The 17,851-nt window shown below is 38.8% G+C and overlaps 1 protein-coding gene and 1 pseudogene across 1 annotated transcript in view; both read right to left on the bottom strand.

Annotated features, from left to right (window-relative positions):
* Window positions 1-315: 315 nt before the first annotated feature.
* Window positions 316-17,851, bottom strand: part of MCCC1 (methylcrotonyl-CoA carboxylase subunit 1) — a 58,356-nt gene continuing 40,820 nt past the window's right edge. Inside the window, exons 12-19 of the mRNA XM_033089042.1 lie at window positions 16,546-16,655; window positions 14,626-14,842; window positions 12,840-12,926; window positions 8,152-8,201; window positions 5,504-5,641; window positions 4,141-4,248; window positions 2,269-2,340; window positions 316-678 (exon numbers count right to left, since the gene is read on the bottom strand). Of these exons, the coding sequence (XP_032944933.1) occupies window positions 550-678; window positions 2,269-2,340; window positions 4,141-4,248; window positions 5,504-5,641; window positions 8,152-8,201; window positions 12,840-12,926; window positions 14,626-14,842; window positions 16,546-16,655 (911 nt within the window). The 3' untranslated portion in view covers window positions 316-549. The remainder of the gene's footprint in view (window positions 679-2,268; window positions 2,341-4,140; window positions 4,249-5,503; window positions 5,642-8,151; window positions 8,202-12,839; window positions 12,927-14,625; window positions 14,843-16,545; window positions 16,656-17,851) is intronic.
* On the bottom strand, window positions 1,183-1,781 carry LOC117012680 (destrin-like; annotated as a pseudogene).

Here is a 17,851-nt window from a genome sequence, read left to right as displayed (position 1 = left end):
TGTACAGTCTTAGAAAGTACAATAAAAGCAGAGGCACTGTAGACAGAAACTTTCCAATCACACACACAAGAAATAACACCCATGTTGTAAGCTCACTAATACTCTTTAGTGAAAACAAAATCTTGATTGAGTTTAGCTCTGTCATCTGTCTCTGAAATATGTTACTGTCCATTTTCATCATGATTGTAACTGCGAAATGATTCATTTAGTTAAACGACCTTTCTCTTCCATTCATTCTCTTTTGATAAAGTTGCTGCCCAACTTCCTAAAAGATACCACACTGTATAAAATCTGAGGCAGAAATAAGTCACATTACTTCCAATAAAAAAGTATAATTCAATTTTATTAGTATGAAATATTGAGACAATTTATTGTATTTATGACCCAAGTGCATGATTCTCAAATATGAAAGGGTTTTAACATAATCACGCAATCATTTAGTAAAATTGCTGTTTATCAGACCCCAAGAAAAGCAGGAAGGCACTTTCTCTTTTTGGTGTAGAGATACTATACTTAAGATTGCTTTATTGGCTATTTCTTTGATGCAGTTCATTCTACTTCACTTTTGTCAGATTCCTCTTTCTCAAACTCGACTAAAGGAGCATGTCTGTTGGCCTGAGAACCTTCTTTGTAGAACACTTTCTTGATCGTGCCATCCTTTGGAGCCTTTATGGTATGCTGCAGAGACACAAGACATGACAAACAATGGTTGCGATACTAATGAAGACCAAGTGTGTACCAAGTCAAGAAAGTCAGACACAAAGTGAAAAATGAAGCCAATTGTTTGGATAGTTTGTTGTCTGTCAGTGCTTCCCCACTCTTTTCATGTCACAGTACACAGAGAAAACAACATTTTCATGGTGTGCTTAGGGTCAACACACCTGTAACCCATTCAAGGTCACTAACTGGGAAGCTCCCAAGTTTCACAGTAGAATCTCACTTGGGATGCTTTTAAAAACAACTGACCCTTGGGATCACTCTGGGAGATCCCAATTCAACTGGTCTGGGGAAGTTGTTCTTTTGTTTTTTTGCATGTGTTTGTAGAATATTTAGTTTACTGTAACCGATGACAAGACAGCTCCCCCTCCATGAGTCCCTGGCCTAAACATATTTTCTTTCCTTATACAGCAAGAGGACAACATTAAACATGGAAGCTTTCAATTTGTGGCACTGAATGATGATCTACACAGGACATCCTTCAAAGGCTGTAGGGATCCCTTCAGCTTTTTAGCAATACAAGCCTTTGAGGTCTTCTGGCCCATTTGCTTGACATTCGTGTTTTATGCCTTGGAATATCTTTTTTAATTGCATTCTTGGAGCTTGCATATATCATTTTACTTTTCAGAGGTGTTAGCTCTGGTACCCTCCCCACCCCCCACCCACACACACACAAAAACATAAACTCCTTTTTTCTGGATTCCTTCGTTTCAAAGCTTGTATCACACAAAGCACAGTGACAGTCTTTCTCAGGAAACATTTCTGCAAAACTCTTCAAAGGATCCATTATGGTCACACTAACAACTCCAACCAAGATCCCTTTGCCTTCTTCTACAAGGATGCACCTTTTGTCTGCACTGACACGAAAAATGACAGATTTCTTTTTATTCTTGATTTATTTTGGTGTGGAACACTTCTGAACTTCCATGTCATAAAAGATATGACATAGTTCATCAGCGACTTGCACTCCTGAGGCCATCATCACTGCGGCGGTCACAGGGACGCAGACAAGGGAGCCGGCCTGCTGCGCCAAGGTGCTGAGTCTGCCAAGTGTCCTTGTCACAGCAGCCAGAGGACAGACTGAGCACGGAGGCGACATAGGGCATGAGCCTACCAGGGGGCGGGGCCGCTGATAAGTCGTTTTTTAAAAGCTCCCAGGTGACTGTAATATGTGGCCAGGGTTGAGAACTACTGGCCTATAATTCCCAACCACCTAAAAACCCAAACAGCTAATTTAATATGACTGAGGTTTTCACTTTGCTACTGATGGTTGCCACCCTAGGTTTGGCCTTAGAAAATACCCATAGTTAACATTCAGTTGGGTTACTGCCCGAATCTAAGCTTTTGATAATTTCATTAAGTTCGGAATCAAATGACAGGTGCGATTTCACAAAATTAAAGCGAGAAGGATGGTTTAGTTTTGTTTCCTGCAGTTAATGCTTCATCAATGCATGGCTCTTAATATTTAAAAAGTACCAAATAAGGCAAAGAACAGTTAGGTCTGATAGGTCCCAAAGTTTACTTGGCAGTTGAACTCATGATTTCACTTACCTCCATTTTCATGGCGATCATAACCATTAGAGAATCTCCAGCTTTTACTTTGTCTCCAGCTTTCACAAACACCTAGAGATTCAGAGTGACAGGTTAATACTTGAAGACACAGAGGTCCTTCGTGGCCCAGAGTTGATATATACAGTAGTACCTCAGTTTTCGAACGTCTCCATTGACGAACATTTCGGTTTATGAATGCGTAAATTTTATGGATTTCTGGTATCATTAGTAAAATTCATGCTAAATTTGCAGTTTCAGGGATTGATTTTAAAGGTCTGGAACGGATTAATCCATTTTGCATTACTTTCTATGGGGAAACTATGCCTCAGTTTTCGAATGTTTCAGAATTCGAACGGACTTCCGGAACGGATTATGTTAGAAAACCGAGGTACCACTTACTGTACCACTTACTGTAAATGTACATAGCAGAAGTAAGAGTCAACGTGGTTGTCTCGTCTGCCAAAGATAAGTGTGTTGGTACAAATCAGAGACCCACAGGTCGGTCTGGCCTTGCTGGCACTGTTATCAGTGGGAGACATGACTTAGCTCCCCCTCCCTACCCCCTAAGTCATCTAGTTTTCCTTGACACAGAGGAACATGTTTTATGTATCTTGGGACCCTTTTGTATGTTTATGAATGCACAGACAAGACAAAGCACCAACAGGAAGGACTACTATACTTAAATGTCTGCACCACAGGCAGGGTAGAGGGTCTTGCCTAGTTCTCTAGTTTTTAGGTTGTCTAGGATAGTGTTTCAAGTCTTTGTGGCCCCATGTAGTAAATGTATAGATAATCTTTATGTGTAAGAATTAAACTGATTGGCAACCCCCAAAAACTCTGTTTTCCTTTTCATACGTATAAATGAACTCAATATATCCCATTTGGTCACACAGTCTTCTTGGTTAACACGGTTATCAAGGAGTGTGATGTATCCACGTCACACAGGGGAGTTAGGTTCTAAAGTCAACTTAGGTTCTAAAGTAGAACCAAAATTGTGAAAAATGAGAAACAGCCTTGAAAGCCCCAGGAATCACCCAATGCTGGGTGATGCTTTAGTGTCAGATGAAACCAATGGTCTGGGTTTATGGGCCAGCTTGGGGAGAATATACATCTCTGCACACCCTGTGTAGGACGCTCACGTTGAGAGAGGCCTGTGGGAACGGAGGCTGAATGCACTAAAGGCAGAGAATTTCCCAACTCACACTCCCTATGTAGCAAACATTTCCAGAGGGGACCAGTTGATGAAATCACTCAAACTATTTAAATAGTTATTTTCTTCTTTTTGGGGGTACCAAGAATATGCAGTTGAATTTTTATGACTTAAATGCACTTGAGGGGACTCTACGATATTCAAGTATATAAAAGGAGACTACTAATCTATCACCATTTGAAGGTATATCAGTATGGACCTTATCTCTGAATATATACTGCATTCAACACCAAATCATGTTGTTCTTCACCAATACCAGCCTTTCATATTTTAACACAGATACAATTATGTACATTAGGGAAAAGTCATTATTTCATGATAAATTGTTCACTGTTAAATTTAACATTAAAAAAAAGACAGCCCTTTTGGATGATGCTTGGTGAATACTCTATTTTAATCATGAAAAGACAATTTAAATTATTTGTACTTTCATGGAAATTCCCACTTTCAAAAACAACAGTGTTTATCATAAATTAGGTAAATGGGTATTTTCATTGAAGACTGTAATACAGAACTTGAATCTATCTTAGAGTTTCTTGATTTCTTGAAATGGATGCTTTTCTAATGAGTAAGATTTAGAAAGGGAAAAAGAATATATATGACAAAGTTCGACAAAGACATTTATTTACCAGACACTATTCTACATACATTCACGTGATTACCTTCTCAATGGTTCCAGCCATAGGAGCTATGGCACCTCCCTGAGTTCCTTCTGAAGTCACTGAAGACAAGTATTTGGGGACTGGAATGTCAATCTGAACAGTTCCTTCCTATAAATAGAAAACAAGGCAGACATGAAATCAAGATCTTATCCCTATAGTTTTACTAATATACCTGAGGTTAGGATTGTTTTCAAGTTATCTGTTCAATGTTAGTCACCTTTACTATCAGGGCTCTAATCTAGCTTTGTGACCCTGAGCAAATTACCAAATCCCTCTCAGTTTTGGTTTCCCATTGTGAAGGACTGATGGTATACATGCCTCAGAGAGGATTAAAGGAATTGATGTATATAACTTTAGCCACCGTCTGGAAGCCATTTTTAGTAGCCCACTATCAAGTGCTTAGTCTAAGTCAAGAACTATTCATAAGAGTTTTATATAGTATATAAATAATGTCATTAATTGTCACAACAACCTTATGAGGTAGGTACTGTTATTATTCCTGTTTATAGATGGGGAGTCTTGAGGCTCAGCGAGTTTCACTTGTCTGAGGTCACATAGCTACTCAGTGGTAGGACCAGAATTTGAACCAAAGCAGCTTCGTCTCCCAGAACTGATGCTCTTCACCACTCATGCTGCCTCTACCATCACATCGCGATAGCATATTGACTATGGAAAGGAATGCCTGGGAAAGTGACATCATCCCTGACTCCATATACAGTAGTTTAATTACTGGAACACTAAAGGCATCTCATCACAAAGAACTGCGATCTGTAAGACGGTTCCGAAATGTGAGAGGACTGTAAGAGGCCACAGTATATTTGATAATCCATTCTCTTTCTTCTCCCAGGGCAGAATGCTAAGGTCTCCCAATAAATTCTCAATCACATCCATGCAAAACCTGTTGCAATGATCCAAAAGAACACCACTAACCCCACCCACCTTCCTACTGCACACCTTCCCCACGGGAACATCTGGTTCCAACTCCTCTCCCAACAGTCACCTTCTCCCACATCTCAGGATTCCAAGTACCAGGAGGATGGTGGTTAGGGAAAGTGTTCAGGCATCAAATCCCTGAGAGAACAGGGCCCACTGAGCAGGGAGATACTCTCTGGCAAGAGCATGAGCACATATGTCAGAATTAAAAAAGAAAATGGATATGTGTCTATCAATGAGAAGCCATGTGAACAAAGAATGAGAGAAGGCAGAAATGCGGCAAAGAAACAGAGTGGAGAGGGAAACAGAGAAAACTTCATTGTAGTGATTGAAGGAAGCGGGATCTTTCTAATCTCTTTCAATGGGATGCCTCTGGTCAAGCAATTTTCTCCCAAACCCCAACAGTGTTATTATATAGAAGAGACATTACCATGGAAAATAGGTAAATTGTGTTCTCCAGGACAATTAGCTTAGCTTTACTAGCAACTCCATTAATAGAACATTTCAGGTAAGTGCAATCTCCTTCACTGTAAAGATCACCAAGGACTTGGAAAATTTTATCTTCAATCTGAAACAAATATAAACAAACAAAGATCCTTAAAATAAATGAATAACCCTACAGGGTTAATAAAATCAGAATCAGTTCTATACTATTTCAATAGTTTCAAAAGATAACAGGTAAAATGTTTTTTAAAAAAAGTCATGTAGAAACTTTCCCCCTAATATTCATAAACAAAGCACTCTAGATAGAGACAGCAGTAAGATAATTAAAAGAAAAAAAAGTTATATAACATATCTATACACCATAATGCTACAAATAAAGGCTCATGTAAGAATAGCAATAAAAATGTGAAATAGAAATATAAATCAAATTAAGCAAAATTATTAAAATTTGGTTGAGTGCATTACATATTAGTATTCATTTCTGAGTACCCAAAGTCAAATTTAGTTTTACTGTGCCAAAGTGAGTAGTGAAAAATACCAGAACCACATAATTAGATGGTATTTCTTTTATCTCACTAGCATGTAGGTCCAATTTATGGGATTCAGTTATGATTTAAGAACAAAAATTAGCTGGAGATTGACCATAATTTTCTCACTCTAAGAGAGAGCGTGCCAAAGAACAGATTTCACACTTAAATCTTTCAAGGAAGATAACAAAAGGACATGAAACCTTTCTGTTCCAGAGAATGTTTTTTTCCATATACACTCAAGAAAATTTTCCCTTACACACAGAAAATTCATTTAAATCCTCTCTCTCTACTGTTCATCTCAATTCCCATGATTTTAGTGTCAAAGCCCTGTGGCTATTCTTTTCAAATATATTATGTAGCCTAAGGTGAAATAGGTCACACTGCAGTATTTATACATAGGTTTTCATCTATTCTAAGTTAAATATGACATTTTATTCTGCTTTGTAACCTACTAAAACAGCCATTTGAATTTTGTGAAATTCTCAGGACATAAAGGTTAGATTGCAAACAGTTTGTTCAAAGATTTAGAAAAGCACATTCTAAATTTGTGAATGTAGTTCAATGAGCCTATTAGAATAAACCTGAGATTTACTTTACCATTTATCAAAAGACAAAAAGGGGCTCCAAACCAGAGGTACCAATATGCATTACAACTCTCATATACTAAAGGACATGCAGTTCCCAGTTTTTCTAAATCTCAGAGAAAGAAAACCAATGTGTCTCAAAGTGTTGGGAGATACAAAGCTTATCATTGATAAATCCATTTTGCAAGATTTGAAATCTTAGTTCATATTAAAAATGATTTATTCTAGTCTCTGAATTTGTACTTTACTGTAGGAATTTGGTTGAGTTCTTACATTAGTCATTAAGGAGATGCAAATCAAAACCATAATGAGATATTACTTTACACTCATTAGGTTGACTGTTATAAAAAAGAAGAAGAAGAACCAGAAAATAAATGTAAGCAAAGATGTAGAGAAATTGAAACCCTTGTACACTGTTGGTGAAAATGTTAAATTGTGTAGTCCCTATGGAAAACAGTATGGTAGCTCTTCAAAAAGTTAAAAACAGAACTACCATATTTATGATCCAGCAATTCTACTCCTGGATATATGCCCAAAAGAATTGAAAAAAGGGTCTCAAAGAGATATTAGTACCCCTATGTTCATAGTAACGTTCTTCTCAGTAGCCAAAAGGTGGAAGCAACCCAAGTATCACCAACAGATGAACAAATAAACAAAGTGTGGAATACACAGTCAATAAAATATTATTCAGCCTTAACAAGGAAGGAAATTTATATACATGTTACAACATGGAAGAACTTTAAAGACACTATGCTAAGTGACATAAGCCAGTCACAAAAAGACAAATAATGAATGATTTCACTTACATGAGGTATCCATAACAGTCACATTCATAGAGACAGAAAGTGAATGGTGGTTGCCAGGGGCTGGGGGGAAAGGGAGTAACAGGGTGGCGGGAGCGAGCGGTGCTGTTGTTTAATGGGTACAGAGCTTCAGTTTTACGAGAGCAGAAAAGTTCTGCAGATGGACGGTGGTGATGGTTATACAACAATGTGAATGTATTTAATGCCACTGAACTGTACACTTAAAAATGGTTAAAATGGTAAATTTTATGTTATATATATTTAAAAATATACATTAAAAGTAATAAAACATAAAAATGTTCTGATTGAATAATAAATATTAATAGATGAAACTAATATAAACAAAAGCTCTTTGGGGAGTCTCAATAATTTTTAAGAATGTACAGCGGTCCTGACACCAAAAAGTTTGAGAACTGCTGCTTTAGATATAAATACTTGCACACACATTAGGGGTTCGATAGGTGTCCGATTCAAAGCTAATATTTTTTGCCAAGTTGTTATTCTTAAAGGAACCACAACCAAAATGAGTAAACAATCAGAAACTGTACAGGGGATCATTTCCTCAAATTGGTCTGAAATAAATGCCTACGCCATCCTCCTCACTACAGACATAATGATCAATGGCTTAAGAGAAACCAGAGAGTAAAAAAGACCATGATCAGTGTGAGAGAGACCAGATTTAGCTCTGAACTGGAGAACAAAACCAGTAAGGCTTACCTGCATGCTATATGACCCATCATGGTTATATGTTACAGCTATGGCTACATCTTCAGGGGAAAAAAAAAAATTAAGAAAAATTAGAAGACCTTCATTTATTCAATAACTGAAATTCCTAACATCTCATTTTCAACCTAACGATAACTAGCTGTGAAGGATAGCAACATCTTTTAATTTCCTGGCAATAAAAATGAAAAACAAAACAAAACAAAAAAAGCAACCAAACTATCAGGCGCTTTTCAATAAAGGTGAATTTCAAACTTTTCTAAAAATGGAGTTTTAGTTCTTTTAAGGTCGCAGGCTATTTTAGATATTTTCTCCTCCACTAGGAAAGGCTTCCGTGTTATAGAAAATGCAATTAATTGGGAAAGAGGAGTTCTGGTGTAAGACCCAAACCTGCCATCTGTGGCATGATCACCTCGGTGATCTTGACTAAGTCATTCAAAATCTCTGAGTCAATTTTCTGATCCATTCTGACCCATTAAATGAGTATGAGAATGTAACAATGATTAAATAAATGTGAGATTATAAACTGTAACAGACTATACAAATATAATATACAATATATCCGTATTATTATGTGACTACAGAATTGGTTAAAGACTATCCTTGGAGATAGCAAAACTTTTGCAGGGTAGAGAATATAAACTGAAGTCATTTCATCCAGTCCTAACACTTCAACCATCATTTTGATGCTGCCAGCTCAAGTCTGTTTCCAGCCCTGCTCTTCCTTCTCCAGAACTCTGGTCAGTGATTCCCAGCTAGATGTTCTGTCCGTACTTTAAAATGAACATGCTTTTTCTCCTGACCTGTGAGCTCCATGACTGCTACGGCTAGTCTTCTGTCATTCAGGTTTAAAATCTGTCATTCTTGCCTTCACCTTCTCCTATGCTTTCCACCTCCAACAGTCACCACAAAGCTGCCAAATTCTTCCCTTTGAGTACCTGTCCTATGCATTTCTTCCTTTCCATTTCCATCAGGGAGATGGCCCCAGGCCTGCCTGCCTCTGAGAAGGTCCTTCGAGGACTTCTGCTTCCTGTCTCAACCCTTCCAGCTGATGTACCTGTATGTCCCCACTACATTCCACATACTTGGCCTTGAATCGAGAGCACCAAATTCACAGTCTTATTTCCTACCCTTCGTCTACATAGCTCTATGTCCAACCAAATGGGGAAAGAGGCCAATCAGTATTCTCCATACGCGTCTCGAGCCTTCCCCTCACTGTGCCTCTTTGCTTTCTCCTCCTTCACTGCATTGCTGGTCCCCAGCAGCACCGGCTGAGACCCCGCCCCTTGTTCATATGTAGCTTACTTGGGAAGAGCCTGTTCAGACAGAATGAATTCTCTCTCTGAACAGTTAGACTTCTGCATATAAACACTAGTATGATTCTCCTTTCATCCACTGTTATGATAGAGTGAATTTTCTCATTAAAAAATTGCAAAAATAAAAAGGTTTACAGGGCCTGAAAGACCTCTTTATTGCGCAGATGTAACTACTATTAAACACTTGAATGTATGAATCCTTTTGGACCGTTTAAAATGCAGTCACGCTTGTATTTTTCTTTTATAAAAATAGGATATTGCTATACATTGTTCTGCAAACAACTTCATTTTAGTTAACATGTGACATGCATATCTACCTTGTCCTTCCAATAGTAGCAAGGGGATCGTTTAATAATAGTGATGATGATGACAGCTAATGTCTGTTGACTGCTTGCTATGTGCCACACAATGAGCTAAGTGCTTTACGTGTTGTTTCATTTAATATCTACAATAACCCAAGGAATCCGTCACCATTGCCATCCCCCTGTACGGCTGCAGACACGTGATGCTTAGACAGCGTGTGAGTTGCCCAAGGGTGACAGACAAGAAGGGGGCCAGAATTCAAACCCACACAGTCTAACTCCGGGGCTGTGTTATTAACCACTACGCCATCCATTTCCCAACACACACTTCTCCTTTGCCAAGTGGTAAATTCCTTAGAGAAAAAAACAGGGACAAAGACATTTTTACTCTTCTTCATATTACTCAGAATATCTATTTTTTCAAAAATTTTGTACTGAATGTATGAATGAATGAAACTTCTCCACCCTATATCTTGTCAATATCTTTAACCCTTCTCAAGAGAAAATGCATCCAAGTATACCTGATCAGTTTTCTTATAATTTACAAAATATGAAAAGGACTTAAATGACATGAATGTCAATAGAATCACAGTAAAGACACTGCCAGGAAAAGTCTAAATTCAATCATAAATTACAGGGTGACTCAGTCTGTTCCTCCCTCCGCTAGGTATCACCTGGTCCCCACAAGAGAATCTTAAATATCCTCTAATCTATGTAGTAAAGTGTGGAAGTCTGCATGAAGCAGTGTTAGGTAAGCACAGGTACCCCGAAATGTGGGTTCAAATTCTGGCTCCACCAATCACTTTCGGTGTGATTTTAAGAAAATTATTAATCTTTCTAAGCTATGGTTCCCCCATTTATAAAATTGACACTAATAAAACATCAATTTCATTGGCCTGTTCTGAGAAATGCAAAATAAATTAATTGATGGAGAGAGCCTAATACAATGTGTGACATATACCACTCAGTAAATCTCAGCTATTGTTGTTTATTATTATTATTATTGTTATTATTATTAAGGGGAAGGACGGGTTCTGTGACACATGGCCACTAGTAACAAAGGGAGGATATTTTTCAAGCCTTAAGTATTTAAAATACTTGGTCATTTTTACTGAGATCATTAAGAGCTGGTTCTATTTTAGATTCAGAAATGGTTCAGGCGCTTAGACTTCCTGTTCCGTGTACTGTCCTATTCAACCATGGCCACTGCTGATTAGCGTAACACTTCTGAAAGCTACATTCTATAACATTCAGACCTGGATTATTGTTGAAAAATACTGCCAAAAAGATGTAGTGAACAGCCATCATGTTGGCTTTTCAGTTATATATTTCTTTAATTAAAATTTTAAAAAATTCCAAGAAATGCAACATAATTCACAACACCATTCAGTGAGTTAGTGAAGATCCATGCCAAATAACACAGTTGGCTCATCTGAATGATAACCACGCATGTGATTTTTCCGTTTCATTTAGGTTAAAGAGGCCACTGAAACTTTGTTGCTACTGGTACTGGTATTTAGGAGTCTAGAGTAAGATACTTCCACATTTTGGAGGCTGTTTTTTAGGATGAAATGAATAAATACACGAGCATAAAATGGATAGGTTAATCATTTGCAGAATGATACTCTATAAGGGATCTTTGCAAACTTTCTTTCCAAATATTCAATGTACTTAAGGTAACGATGATATAAGCTCAGGATGAAAAAACACCTAAGGAGTTATAACCCCATCAACTTTTGTGAACAAAAAGTTTGTTAAGACCTAAGTGGATGTCTACAAACGAGGGGTGCCAAAAAAAATGTATACAAGTGGACACTTTGCTCAACGTTGCTCAAGCGGTAGTTCGCCGTAATCAGATGTGTCTGGAGGCAGATGATAACCACTTTGAGCACCTCTTGTAATTGCAGGAGTCAAACGTGACTTGTATTCATCTTTTGTTATCGGTATATATTGAGTGTTACAATTTTAATGCAGTTTTCCTTTCTTAAAATGTGTATACATTTTTTTGGCACTCTCTGTAGAGTTGAGGTAAAGAGCAGGGTGCTGTGATGAGCTGGCAGGAAGATTCTGTTCTACCTGGGAGGCACCTTATAACAGAGCTGTCACAGGTCAGTAACACCTCTAACTCCTCACACCCAAGGTTACCCAGCCTGCCCACCTCTGACTCTGCCCCCATCTGGCTCCCAACGCAAACTGTACTGCAGCAGAAGGGATGTCACAGCCAGCTATCACATGACTCTGGTCCCTCTGGTACATTGCTCCAGCCAGAAATTTATAAACTCTGGCTTAGGTGTCAGCCTCTCCTGACTTCAGTTATAATAAATCAGTCCCCACCCTGAACCTACTGAAATTAGTTTGCAACCAGAAATCAATTTTCCATGGGAAAAGTGGTGGAAATAGCACAGGAGTCAAAGTCAGACAGACTGGGTGTCAATCATGGCTCTGCCGCTGAGTCGCCTCGAGTAAGTCATTTCACCTTCCCTGCCTCAGTTTCATCAGCCATACGTGGGTATAGCAGTGATTCCCGCTCGTTAAGTTGTGAAGATAAAAACTTAGATGTGATAAAAAGGCACTGAATAAATTATGGCTCTTTAGTTGCCTACTTCCCCCTGAAACGCTGCCTGAGCAGTCGGTGATCTTCCCTCCTTGGAGTAGTGCTGGATGTTGCTTTTCTTATTTAAAAGGGATATTCTCACTGAAGAAAACTTGCAAAGCAAAGAAAGTACAAAGAAGTAGGGGTAAAAGAGACCACCTCAAATCCCACCACCCAATGGGAACCTCCCTGACATTTTGGCAAATTTCATTTAAGTCATTTTGTTAGGTATGTTTTATGACATATTTTTAGAACATTTGCAAAATATAGAAAAAGTGTAATGAAGAAAAAGAAAAATCATTAACTCTACCACCCAGAGCCAATGAACTCTTATCACTTTGGCATACTTCCTTCCAATGTCTAGGAATCTTAAAAAAGGTTAATTGACTGATTGTGGCCAAGCTGAATCCTTTTTTTCAAGTAAATGTGATATATTTCTATAAAGCACACGTCTAATAAAACATTACTTACTGTTTTTACCGTCCCTAAGAGTCATGTTTCTGGTGTAAGAGATATTCAGTCTTCTTCCACTGCTGGATGCAAAAGGAGAATATTGATCTAGAAAAAAATTCAACAACAAATTTTAAACATCAAGCCAACTACATTTATACATTACAAAAGAAAACATAAAACACAATACCTACACTGGCAACTCAAATGTGTTTTCTTTGTTCTTCTCATTGCTTTAAATTTAAATTACATATTTTGATTTACATCTGAGGAAATTTCATGTGGTAAATCCCAGCTTCTCTTGAAAAATGAGAATATTTGCAGCTTAAACTCTCGTTCTCTGATAGCATAAGTGGCACAGGGGTCACCCCTTTCTGATAGGGCTAATGCATCCAGGTCACCCAAACCTCTACCACTCAGTATTTTTTTTTTGCCTGGCCTCTTTTATTCTATGTCACTGGTCCAGCCGAGAGGTTCTTTCAGTGTATATCCTCTGTTGGACAATACCCAGGAGTTACAGCATAGCTAAACAGAAACAATTTACTCTGAAGATTATAAGTTTTAAAAAGGTGAGAGCAAGAGGACACCCCATTCTAAAAATGCTAAGCACATAGTAGGAATACACTATGGGGCATATTTACATGCATTTCATTAAAAAAAATTTTTTTTTTAATTGGGAAACAGCCATGGTCATTGGTTACATATTGGTTTCATGCTAAAATGGCACAGTTGACTCTTTTTAAGGAGGGCGCAGCTCCCAGTGACCCATGCGGGGATCGATCAGGCAACCTTGGTGCTACCAGCACCACGCTCTAACCAACTGAGCCAACCGGTCACCCCTAGATGCATTCCATTTAATGGAAAAGGACAAAGTGACGATAGAGCACTCATCTCCTAAAGATGTAATTATATATTTTAAACTTTCAATGTAACTTTCTTGAATAAATCTAGAAATTAATGATCCTAAAAATAGGATCCTACAACAATACAATAATCCTAACAATAACAAAGAGAGAAATGGTTTCAATTTTTTTTTTCCTGTTTGCTCCAAAAGTCAGAGTTAGCTTAAGTAAATATTATGGAACAAGTTTGGGAGAGCTCAGATTTTGCTCAATTTAGAGGGAAGAACTTTTTAATGGAGAACTGGCCAAAACTGTAATAAGCTAATGAATTTTCATTATGAATTCCTAGCTTCCTGAGGCATTAGGAAGAGGTTGGGTGACAACTTAGTGGGGATGCTGAAGTAGCGACGTATGTGGCAGCCAGGTTAAATCTCTGCCACAGTCTGCTCCAAGCTCAGATTCTATGACATAATGAAGTACCTACATCTCCAGTTAGTCATAAATTTGATCACAGAATGGAAAAAGACAGGAGGAAAATACTCAACAATAATCATGGGTAACCCAAGGAAATCTGAGAGTCTCCAGTATTCCATCTTTAGTCCCCAGGACCCTCGAAGGTGCTGGAGGCACACAGGCTACAACAAAGGAGGCCACACACGGTGAATAAAAGAAGCTGGAAGGGATCAGTATGGGCTGTGGCAAGAACTAGTGTTTGGTTGAAAGGAAATCCATCTTGACGTTGTTAGGTGATTAGTTAAGTTACATTTAATGGGTTAAAAAGTATTTATGGGTGCATCATAATATCCAAAGGGCTCTACTTCATCCCCAAAACCACATTAGCAGAGGATGGTGTCAACCACCGAGAGAAGAAAAGGGAGGTAAGAGTGGCATCAAGAAAGAAAAGCACATTCAACAACTATTCATAGAATATTGACAAGCAAAGGAAGGAGAAAAGCATTCCACACCTTGTGTCTGAATTTTGAAAACATCAGACATCGCTTTCTCCTTGAGGATGAGACCCAGAGCTGCCTGGCATAAAAACTCTTTGGCTACAGCCTTCCGACTGGGCAACAATGCTTCACGGTGTTGAGGGATGAAATCAGTGTGCACGTTCCCAGCTACAAACTCCGGGTGGCCAGACAGGCGGAGGAGGAAGTCAATGTTGGTGTGCAGGCCGACGATCTAGGGGGAGAACAAAGTCACGTCCCCACGGAGTGGGGAAAACAGCATATTCAGAAAAACATTCTTATGGCTTCTGCTAAGCGTTTTCTACCAGGGACAACTCTCAGGAAAACAAAGCAGAAAAACCCCACGTCACCATCACTCTATATCTGGACTTCACATTTAAAACGACATTTTACTATAACAAAGAGGACACAGCAAATGGTGTTACTGTAGGTAGAGGGGAGACATTTAATTGACTCAGGTTAGGAAAGCGATAAATATTAAGAAACTTAAATGAGATTTATCTGCACGATATTGAAGACCTGCTGCTCAGAACGCTCCCACAGCAGAGGACGACTGCAAACAGAAGGCAGGAGTACTACACTGGGGAGGGGATAGGAGTAAATGAGTTTCCTTCCAACACTAAAATCCAAAGTTTACACACCGATATAAAAATAAAAAAGGCATAAAACTTAACCCAAATCCACCCAATAAATGGAATCATGGGTAAAATCAGTTATCTGAGCCTTGGATTCATTCACTCAAGCATTTAATGGCCATTTACTGAGCACTTGCAGGTGCCAGGCCCTGATCCAGATACTGGAGACACAGTGGAGACAAGACAAAGTCCTTGCCCTCACAGAGCTTACATTCTAGGGACAGATAACAAACAATATTTGTAAACAAATATCTAATATTATGTCAGGTGGTATGAAGAAAAATAAGGCCGGCTAAGAGGACAGAACAGCAACGGGTTCTATTTTAAATGGGGCAGCCCTGAAAGGGCTCTGAGGAGGTGAGCAGTGGCTGAGGACCGTGAGGAGGGAGTCCTGTAACCACGTGCGGGAAGAACACTCTGGAAGAGAAAATACGAACACATGGCTCCATACTGTGTGTCTAAGGAATGGAAAGGAGGCCAGTGTCGTTGGAGCCACATAAATCAGAGAGTTGATCAAAGTAATGACATATAACAATTTGAATACCATGGGTTACTAAGAAATCTTCTCTGAAGCTCAGACAGTTACTGTGTTTCCCCGAAAATAAGACCCAGCCAGACAATCTGCTCTAATGTGTCTTATGGAGCAAAAATTAATATAAGATCTGGTATTGTATTATATTATATTATACTATATTATATTATATTATATTATATTATATTATATTATATTATATTATTTATATTACATGAGACCCGGTCTTACATTATAGTAAAATAAGACTGGGTCTTATATTAATTTTTGCTCCAAAAGACGCATTCGAGCTGATTGTCTGGTTAGGTCTTATTTTCAGGGAAACACGGTAGTATAGAACTTAACCGCACCAAGAAAACTAATGTGCCACAGAAAAAAAAGAAGCTATCAAATGGATAAGACTAAACAATTATTTCCCTTTGGAGAAAATAACGCCAGATTGTAGGTCACACTTGCATAGCTGGCCTTATCTACAGGATGAATAGGAATTTCATATCAGATTTCACTGAAGTATAACAATGACACTAACAGTTTTAGTCCTGTAATCTCTCTTTTCTAGCTGAAATCAGGAAGTCCTCAAACCCTATTCTGACTCATGGGAAATTCTCCCATGGGAAATTATTGTGTGACATAGGGGCAATTTGTGGAAATGAGTTGACAAGGACAGAGGCTAACCAATCATAACCGACATACTTGGCTGTAGAGCTATAGAGAGCATCACAGTCGCTGACATGGCCCCAGGTCACTCACGTGGTACTGACGAAGGCTGTACCTCAGTTTTGTCAAGGCCGCCTGGCGATCTGCAGCCCACACGACCAGCTTTGCAATCATCGGGTCATAATGCACTGACACTTCATCTCCTGAAATTGAAAAACCACAGTAACCATTCCAAGGTAAAACCAAAGGGATACAATATGACAAGTGAGACATTCTGCTGGGGCTTTATATACTTAATCCTCACAAACCCCTACATCATAGATATTATCACCATTTTATTCATGAGGAACTGAGGCTTACAGGAGTTTAAAGGCTTAAGTTTAAGGAGGGTGTGGCCATCCAAGGGTATCAGGCCCTAAACTAGTGGTTCAATGACACATAGGCTGCTTTTCCCATCCTATCTCCTGAAACTTCTTTTCCCTTCTCATTTTGGAAGTCAGTACAAACTCCCTTTACCCTCTCATCTCACAATCACTGACGCCTGCAGCATTCCCTTCCCTCCACCCTGTTTCCTTATCAGAAAAATAAGGATAATAATTCCTCTATCCTGTAGTTGTTGGGAGGATTGACAATAAAGTGCCAAGAGCCACACTTGGCTGAACTGATAAACAAATAGCAGTTATCATTATTACATAGAGTCTTAGAGAATAAGAATCTGAACCACACACATCTCACTAGTTAGACTGGTTCAAGTCAAGAGGATGTGTTGTAGTATAAACATACTGTTCTAGGGCCTTTTTGTGATTTTGGCAGGTCACTTGACCCCTCTGAAACCCAGGGTCTTCATCTATCAATCAAGGGATTGGATTACACTGCCTTCATCCATCCATCCATCCATTGGATTACACTGCTTTCATTCATTCATCCATTGGATTACACTGCCTTCATCCATCCATCCATCCATCCATCCATCCATCCATCCATCCACCTACCCACCCACCCACACAACTACCATCACATATTGAACACCTTCAAGGCCTAGGCTTGAGCAAGGTGCTGCAAATATAACATGGAAGACAGAGCCTCTCCCTTAAGAATCTTACAATCCGATGGGGAAACTAGACAAGGAGTAGCTTACTGTAAGATAATATAATTAGGGCAATGTCTGGGGAATGCACAACAGGCTCAGGGAACTCAAAAGAGGAGAGTTGGGGGACACTTCTTGGACTAGATTCTTCTTCCCAGTGCCATGATGTGAGTCTGGGAGTCCCTCTCAGAATCATATGTTATCCTTTCAGCATCTTTATTAAATTACACTGCAGGCTTTGCTTGCCCCACAGGTTCTTTCTTTTCTATTGCAAGGACTCTCTTTTCTTTCCAAGATGTTCTGCTGTTACGT

This window comes from Rhinolophus ferrumequinum, chromosome 2 (assembly GCF_004115265.2).
Source record: "Rhinolophus ferrumequinum isolate MPI-CBG mRhiFer1 chromosome 2, mRhiFer1_v1.p, whole genome shotgun sequence".
In the NCBI taxonomy this organism is placed as follows: domain Eukaryota; kingdom Metazoa; phylum Chordata; class Mammalia; order Chiroptera; family Rhinolophidae; genus Rhinolophus; species Rhinolophus ferrumequinum.
Note: the sequence above shows the minus strand (reverse complement) of the source record. Positions and strands in the feature narration are given on the sequence as shown.